This window comes from Fulmarus glacialis, unplaced genomic scaffold, assembly GCF_000690835.1.
Source record: "Fulmarus glacialis isolate BGI_N327 unplaced genomic scaffold, ASM69083v1 scaffold46344, whole genome shotgun sequence".
NCBI lineage: Eukaryota > Metazoa > Chordata > Aves > Procellariiformes > Procellariidae > Fulmarus > Fulmarus glacialis.
In genome coordinates this window covers 98-9,227 of record NW_009208265.1, presented here as the reverse complement: position 1 = coordinate 9,227, position 9,130 = coordinate 98, and the positions used below count along the sequence as shown (strand labels likewise).

Genomic DNA, 9,130 nt, shown 5'->3' with positions numbered 1-9,130 from the left:
TCTGCTCGGGGCTCCGCCGTCTGTGGAGAACAGTTGTGCTTTGCAGGACCGTCCTTCAGCAGATGACGATAAAGCCCCTCTCAGAGGGGAAGGTGTGGATCGCAGCAGTGACCTTCTCCCTCTTGACCCGAGTCCTGGGCGGCAGCGGTCAGACAGGGCTATCCTCCTCTGCCACCGCAGCCTGAAAAACTCGGCACAAATTCTTAATGATTTTCACATCTCCTGGGGGCTCTCGGAACAGAAACCCTCGTGCCTAGACATCTGCCCACTGTTTCCCAAAAGGCAAAGCTCACAGGTGCTTGTAGACCCTCCCACCATCACCATGCCTTGGCTTTCTAGTTAGATCTTATGATTGTTTTCTGGGCTTTTTGTAAAGGGAAAGGCTTAGCTAGGTTGGAACCTGCTATATGAAGTCAGATTTGCAACCTGGGCATTAAAGCAACAAAAACTGGCAAGTCAGCAACAAGTGGGAGCCCTTGTTTTTAAGAAAAGGGTGTGGGGAGATAGAAAAAGTAGGGCAAGAGACAGAAACTCGCTAGGACAAAATAAAAGGTTAACGATCACGCATTTAGATTTCTCTCTCTAATAGTCTATTTTTCCCTACAGTGAGAGCTGTACGTAAGGAAGAGCAACATTCTGTTGGTTCAATAGAAAAGAATTATGTTTATGGCAATATCAAACATGAAGGTAAACTTTTTATATGTTTTATATATATATTTAGGTCTTACTAGACTTTCAAAATGGAGTTTTAAGTACAGTGATCATTATGTAGACAATGCTACACATGGAAGCGACACAGCCAAGCTTACCTAAACACGGTGCTGGAGACTCCAGAACACGATCCTGATAGCATAGAGTAATGAGGGGGGGTGGGTTTAGAAGTACATTTATCGCACAGTGCTACTATAAGCACTTCTGAAAAAATTAACATCTAAATGAGGGTCCCACTCCACAAAAGGCTCAAAATCCGATGGTTTTTGTGACCCTGCAATGCAATTTGTGTGGGACTCAAGTGTCTCCTACGTACAGTCAGCACCAACCACGCTGTGGACAGTTCCGTGATATTAATAAGAGCAAACGGAGAGAAAAGATTAACCTTACACTTTTCAAGTCCAAACATGAAAAATAAACTTATCATTACATGAAATATATTTTTGAAATGAGTATTTTGGTAATTTCATTCAATATAAGCATTTCATGTCATTTACCTTATTCTCTTGTATTGCAGTTAACGTGTATGTTAAGGTGTTTACAAATAGCCCATTTCTAGAATGTATGGATTTGGCTCATTCTCAAGAAGATGTACTAGATCCCAAGTATTTGTGGATTGGTCCAGATGGAGAAAATTTAGAAGGTTAGTCCCTTTGTTCAGACTACAAAGGATTTCCACTCTGCCTGCCTTAGCCATTTTTTCCCCAGTCACTAACAGAATAGGCTTTTTACAGTACTCTTTCACAAACTTAGAAACAGCCTCTGCCTCGAGGGGCGGGAAGGCAATCAGGAAAATATGCTGAGATAGAGAAATAGTTTCTGTTTTCTGTTTACAAGGGAAAAAGTCAACCACAAATGGCTAAGTAGATTACTGTACATGAAATCACATATTTTCCTTGTTTCTATTGATGCCACCCTGCAATAGGATGGTGGGTCCAAATAGTGACTTGGTCCTTTGTCAAATTTTTCAACGAGCTCTGACATTAGACTATGTTTCTCTTCTCCCTCTAAAATTTTCAAATGCTTGAGATAGAAGGAAACTTGCAATAAGTCCTAAAGGTCATAAATTTTAGACTGTTTCAGACTAACACGAATCAGTGTCATTATGTACAAGAGCAAGATGTCATCTTCAAATGTTCTAAATGAGCAGAGCATCAGAAACAGAACATTTCCAGTAATCAAGTATTTCCTGTTTCTATTCTAGGGCGAATGTATGTGAATCTTACAGAAACAGGAAAGCTGATGGTGATGGGTTTTAAGGAGTCTATGTCTGGAGCCTACACTTGCACTCTTTCTCACAAAATCATAGAAACTACAACACAAGAAGAAAGAGAGATATTTGAGGCATATAAATTCATGGTATACGGTAAAATTGCTAACTTACTAATAAGCTGATGCGCGTAGCCTTTGTAGTTTGGTGGGTTTGTGACATCTGTGTTTATTGCAAAGCTTGATAAAAAGAAATAATTCGTTAACATTTTCTCCCAGAATAGAAAATAATTTTTTTGTATTTATACACACATAGCTGCCCTCTCCCAGTTTTGGAAAAAGTTTTAAATAACTGCTACCAAAAATATATGGCAACTCAAAGAATAACGTAATCTCTACCCTTAATAAGAACAAAGTGAACTACAACAATTCCAGTGATACCCAAGATCTGAAAAGGAAGCTCATGTCTGAGTGCAGTCTCCCGCGAGGGAGATTACCAAACCGAACACATGCTGATGCAGAATGAGCCTCTGCCCCAACTGCTCGAGCAGCACACTCGGGCCTTCTTCCACCGTTCATAACCACTGTTCACCAGTATCACCCCACCCACAAAATAACATTTCCAAAAATGCTGGAGAAACACTAACTTTTAAAATAATTTTAAAAAACATTCACTCCTACACCATAATTGCATAGAATGTTTTTGCATAATCCCAATCCATTTCAGTTACACAACTTTGTAGACATGCTAGTTCTGTGTTATTTTACTATTTGCCCCCTTTTTTGTTTTGGTATTTGGGAGCAGAGCCTCTTAACATAAGCACATAAATTCCTGTACATTTCAAATTCAAATGTTTCCTACTATTTGAGCCAGCTCTGGCAAGGACAAATTTGTTCTGTTACGGTTAATGAGTAAGCTTTATTTATTTGTTTACTTTTGAATAAGAGCCTGTATTTCAGATACAAAGTACACTGATACAGACGATAAGGTTCTGTATAAGAGTCAATCTGTGATTACACTGAAGAACTCACACACAAACTATTTTCTTAAAGCATACAGGGAAGCTGACCATGCATATCAAGTATTTGTTCGCTTTACTACAAAGCAATGCGAGCTAGCAGCTAACAGCCAGTTCTTTGAGGAACTAAAGAAAATCTTGAATAACATCATCTCTGATCTGACGTGTCACATCGTAGAGTCATCCTACAAATGCCATTCTGTCAAGATACCAAAACAAGGCCTTGAGCACGAACTATTTGTTAGTTTTCAAGGTAACAGATTTCAGTGTTTGTTTGGGAGGGATCATTTATTTTTATAAAAAACCTGAGAGTACTATAAACAACATCTGAAATACATTGAAGTAGAGTATACCTTCAGAAGTTGTTTCCCTGCTTTCTTTTGGAGTGCCTGTATTTTTTCTTACTAGCCCACAGATGGAGCTAAAATGCAGTTTATATGTTGAATTTGCAGTATTGTACTTCTTACAACCTTAGTGAGAAATGTTACTTTTCAAGGTGTGCAGTTTGGAAGGATTGTTGAAAGGAGATGCTGATAAGATGCCATGTTTTGGTTTTGTAGTGGTTTGGGGTTTTTTTTTTAAAAAAAAAAAAAAAGGAAAATGGTCATATTTGGTTTTCATTATTTGATTTTTAATAAGTCTGTGACCTCTGTGGTTTTGCTTGATTCTAGACAACTGCACAGAGGTTAAAAGCAAGAGCCTCACAGTTCCCTTATGGCAATACTGATGTGGCTGTATTGCCTTGCAAAACAGCTTAAATCAACCCTGGTGGCTGCTCTAATTTAGGGACGTTTTGTCACTGCAGAAAGGAAGTTATTCATTAATGCTTTGACCACATTCTCTGCTGTATCTGTTCTCATCATGTGCCAAGAGGGACCATCCAACAGGTTATGGAACAGTTCTGTAGCCATTTTCCCCTCAGTAAAGTCGAGAAACATTCAGAACAAACTGAGGAGCCAAAGGTTTTAAGTTTATGTAAAGCTTCAGCCCCTTCTGTAACCTGAGGGTACTGCGTGAGAATTTAGTTCCATTCTTCCTGTCAGCTTAGCATATTTTTCCCCCCATTATTTTATTGGTTGACCTCTGACTCTTACTGGAACAAAGTTATTTAAGTAACTGGATAGAAACCACGAGGACCAAATCTGTTCTAATCTGTTTTTTCCCCTTCTATCGGTCACTCATTTTTCAACATTCAAATGCACCAAATCAAAAGAACTGTTTCAAAACATGATCTTGACTGCAGACAGTGACAGGTGAAAGAAAAAAAAAAATCTCATAATTCTTCACAGATTAGAGGCAAGATTAAGAGGGTACGATAGGATGAAGTGAGTACCGTAAGATGCTAAAAGCAGCAATGCATTTTATTTGTCAATGTTTTCTGAAATGAACGTTAAGATACCTGCTTGAGGTACTTCAGTTCACTGTGATATATTCTTCAACACATGTACACATATCTTTTTTCCCCACCACCCACAGTAAATCCTTTTGCACCAGGATGGGAAGAAGTTTGCCACCAGGTTCCTTACAATTGTGAAGATGCGACAAACATGAGAGTTCAAGAGGTTCTGTGTCAGCCACCCTTGTGTCTTCTCTGCGTAATTAACACAAATCTCTGCCTTAGCATCTACAGATTTGACTGGTAGTAATCCAGCTTCACCCAGATTTTATGGGATTAATATAATTGTAAATGATGATTCATGGATTTCAAATAATTCAGTTCAGGATGGAAAACTGTTTTTAGGAGTCACATTGATTCGAACGGTTTAAAAAAAAAAATCAGGTTCATTATTTCCTTTATATTTACTTCTAAGAGTAAAGAATTATAAACATTAGTATTTATATTAGTATATTGAACTTCCAGTTCTCTAAATTAAATCTTTGATTTATGATTTGGTAAATGAAATACAATTTAAAGTAAATCTACATCTACCGTAGCTGATTTCTAAAATCTGTTCTCTCTGGCTTCTTAATGTTAAAACGTGCTATCAGATTGCATACTGGGTCTGATCCCAGGCCCCCTGAAGCCAAAGGAAGACTTCCAGTTAAGGTGACAGGTCAGTGTGGGGGGGAAAATCAGGACTCTAAAGTATTTACTGAGATTTTTAAATCAAGAAAAAGCAACTGACTATTTTTTATTCTTCCAATGTTTCTGAATTTTAGGCAAGAGATCGAATTGGAGAGTTTTTCAATAGACAGACGTATGCTTTGAAGCACGAGTTTCAAACCGTTCCTATAATACACTACGTGGACAACAGTTTCTCAGTTACTCGCATTGACAGTTGTCGACCAGGTTTTGGGAAAAATGATATCACCCACAAGAACTGCGCTAGTTGCTGTGGTAAATATAAAATACATTGATTTAAATATAGCCTATGAGCTATGATCACAGGTTTCTCTGAAGAGTATTTGGTAAATATCAGTGTCAAAAGTAACAATGTTTCCATTCATCTTTTGGAAAGACATCCACATCGCAAATTTAAAAAAATCTGATAGGAACAGAAAAGAAGCCGGCGGTGTTCGTTGGTGCGCTTGTATGTGTAACTATTTCCAAATAGAGTAAGTGGAAGCAGTGAAGTGGTTTTTTTTCTTCCAGGTCACTGGTGAGTGGCTATGCTCAGGATATAGAGCAAATGAGAAACAATGACCTTAATGTAGCGCTGCTAGAAAACACTCAGCTGTTTTAAAAGATCTTTTGCCAGCAGCACCTACTGCTAGTTCTGGAGTTTGGGGTATTTAGCGAGGGGCAGGCTCAGCGAGCTCGGGAAGGACGAGATCTCATAGCATTGGGAAGGCACGTGGTGATGGTCGCGGCCCCGGCCGAGGCAGAGGGGAGCTGGCTGAAACGCTGACTGTCTTCTCTTCACAGTGGTTTGTGATCCCGGAACTTACAGTCCTAACAACGAAGTGACCTGCCAGATTTGTACAAGGCCTCAAGTCAAAATGTACGGAGCAAGATCTTGCTAATAAACTTACGACAGAAATTAGAAAACCGAAGAGCAGCTGTGAAAGCATTGTTGGTTTTGTGATGTTCTTTTCATTTTTAGCCACCAGTTCTGGAATCCTACATTCGTTTTTGAACAATCGCAAAACATCATTCATGCACCCCTACATTTTCTGTATTCAGGGACCACTTAAACTGTAAAAATGATGCATAAAATGAAGCGTTTGTGCAAGGTAAAGTAATTCAATGGAAAAAAAGGACGTTTGTCATGTGGCTGTTAGTGCAAAGAGTCCATTTCTTGGTGGTGACACCGACACGCCGCAGCTTTGTGCTGCAGCTTGCTCAGAGAACATGAAGGCGCTATAAAAAACTTATGGAAAGATGGCAGATAGCTGTAGTGGAATTATGTACCATAATGACATATGCCAGAAACTCTGTGAGCAATTTCTAGCAGATATTAATAGAAGTACTTAATCTTCATGATTTAAAAACATGAGATGCCCTTCCCTTTATTTTTCCCCATTTCTTTCTCTGTGTCTGAAGTGTTCCAGCCTGCCCTGTGCAAAACTGTACAATGCGCTAGTTAACGGACATCAGCCCGCTCAGGGCTGTGTGTCGCTGCCACCAGTGGGAGCTCTGCTGATGAACAGACACCAGCAGAGTGGAAAGTGCAGGTCTCCGGGGCGAGAAAGAGGGGGAATAACAAATTCTGCAGCCCAGCAGTCAGGAGAATTAAGGACCCAGCTTCATGGTTCTCGTCCTGTCCGCTGCTCCCCAGAAAGAAGCGGGTATGTCCTGGGGAGGGAAGCGGGGAGGCTGCAGAGCCTCCTCCGCCTGCTTGCTGCTGCACCTTTTCCTTCAGCTGCATCAAATCCTCGTGGCAGAGCCCTGCCGGCCCCAGGTGCTGTGCTGTACGAGCAGATGATCCTCTTACACCAGCTGTAAATTCCTGTCAAGGTCACCGGATGAGTAACAAGTCCGGATACAAATTGCCAAAGCACTGAGATAATGGGAAAGTTTTCTTCCCAGAAAAGACTTACTCCGATCTGCTTTTGAAGGATAGCTGCTGGATCTGCAGCAATTGATCGTTTTGCTTATAAAGCACTATTAGTAATGATTTTATTTTACTGCTATCAAGAGCTTCACGAGTAACCCCGACTTCTCACCAGCCCCTGCCAGAGCAGAGCGCGGGCTGTGCGAGCCCACCGGCGCGGCCAGCCTGCCGCAGCTCCTGAGGCCACGGTGGAGCTGCCAGAACACGGGCTTTTAACAACTTTTAACTGTTTTAAGCTTTGGAAGCTGTTCCCGGCCCGGAGCTGCTGCCTTCCGGACTTAGTCACTTTGTCGAGGGACAGCAGAGAACTCTTCCCCTCCTTTCGCTCGTGAAGCGCAGCTGAGCAGCCAGCGCGGTCCCTTTTGAAGCCGCGGTGTAACCCCCCGCAATCCAAGCGGAGGGGACGCTGCGCCCCGCTGCCTGCGCGCACACGCAGCCATGGAAAGCCGTGCCCGGCTTCCCCGCACAGAGCCATTCCTTTCTTTTTTGCACTACGTAGGACTAAGTTGGGAAAAAAGAGCACCTCCTACTCCATAACTGCAACTTCTTAGGGCATCTAGAAATTCCTTGGTGGGTATTCATCCAAAAATCGACCAGATCCAACCCAGTTGAACTTATCCATTTTGACAGGAACACAGCAGGAGATGGTGCGGGCACAGACCACGCTCCGAGCTTTTCGGAATCATTACTTATTAAATACTGACGAATAAAATATACTGTAATGAGCATTTAAACTGCCTGTAGGCTGATTATCTTAGCTGCCAACTGGACACTGTGTGCACGGCGCAGGCTTATACAGATTAAGCAGATGGGCTCGGCGATTGCTGCCTGCGTCTCTTGGCCTATTTCATAACAGAGGAATGCCACATGCATAAATTATGGGGAAAAAAAGCAGTAAGTAGATACGAAGTGCAATGGCAAGCGAGTCACAAATGAACACTCCCCTCCCTCCTCCTCCTAAAAGCTGGAGGTATAGGAAGCTCTTATAATGCCTGAAGTTTTTCAGTGGGCCTTAGAAGTAAAAAAGTAGGTCAAATATTTCAGTATTGCATTGCAGAAGAGTTTGTGTCATTGTGTGGAGACTTTCATGACAAACTGATGTGAAATAGCTTCACTCTGACCTTTCCTGTGCGAGTTCTCTCCATCCAGCCAGAGCTCCCCCCTTTTGCTGCCTGTGACAACCCAAACGCAGCTGAATCTTTCATTTACGACACACCATCCCTCGCAGCTCGCTCCCTTCCCTTCTCCCGAGCCGCGGAATCACTGTCACGCTTCAGATTTTACAAATCGCTGTAATCAGCTTTCACTTCACCTCACCTTTACTTTTTACCTTTGCTCTCTACCTCCCGCAGCTGCAATAGCTCACGAGGAATTGCGAGAGCCTTCCTCCCTGCTTTAAATCCTCTTCTTCGCTCCGCTCTGTTTTTACACACACCTTCCTCTTGGAAACGCAGGCTGCAGCCGATGCTCCGGGCGCAGCGGGGGAACCCCTGGTTGCTCCTGCGAGGCTCAGCCTTTCGAAGCACTGCTTTAACCTGCCCTGACCACGCAGCTCTAATCCTGCTTTCTGCAAAGGACGGTTACAACTCCTCAAGAGCGGTGATGAATTCTCACAAATAATAAATTCAGAACTTAAAACTTCCTGTCCCCTTCTCCACACAGGCCTCCGCTAGCTCAGCCCTTCCCACAGCCTGCGTACCCGCAGCACACGAGCGCTTTTAGACATCCACGAATGACAAAAATAATCTGCCAACTGGAAGCCACAGCCCATTGTTTTAACATCAGAGCTGCGTTTTCCCAGCCTGGAACAAACCACTTGAGAAACACTTAACGAACACATGTTAAAGCACTCACTGCCCGCCCCAGCCAGCCGGCTGCGGGACCGCGTCCGCCGGGGTGACGGTGACACCTCCGCTCCGGTGGGAAGGTTGTCTCGTAACTCCCTGCAGCATCTCTATTAACGAGCGAGCTGTTCCTCTAAATTTAAGTCAACAGGAGTTGAGCAGCTCACAGGGCTGCCCGAGACGCCAGCGCGACACGCTGCACCTCGCAGCTCACTTCGACGTGCTGGAGGGCATCAGCCTGCTCAGCAGATTATAAGGAGAGGGGCTGTGGGGAGGGAGGGCAGGGGAGGAGCGGGGCCAGGTGCCCTGAGATCGGCACCTCCTGGGAACTCATCACACCTGGGACGGGGGG

General features: G+C 43.1%; 1 protein-coding gene across 1 annotated transcript; it reads left to right on the top strand.

The window, feature by feature from the left end:
* Positions 1–606: 606 nt before the first annotated feature.
* ZPBP2 (zona pellucida binding protein 2) lies at positions 607–5,903 on the top strand (the record flags this gene model as incomplete). Its single annotated transcript, XM_009576420.1, has 7 exons — positions 607–687; positions 1,229–1,354; positions 1,916–2,077; positions 2,974–3,192; positions 4,416–4,501; positions 5,100–5,277; positions 5,806–5,903. Coding segments are annotated over 7 exons (950 nt in total), but the record flags the coding sequence as incomplete, so codon positions are not given.
* Positions 5,904–9,130: the final 3,227 nt, after the last annotated feature.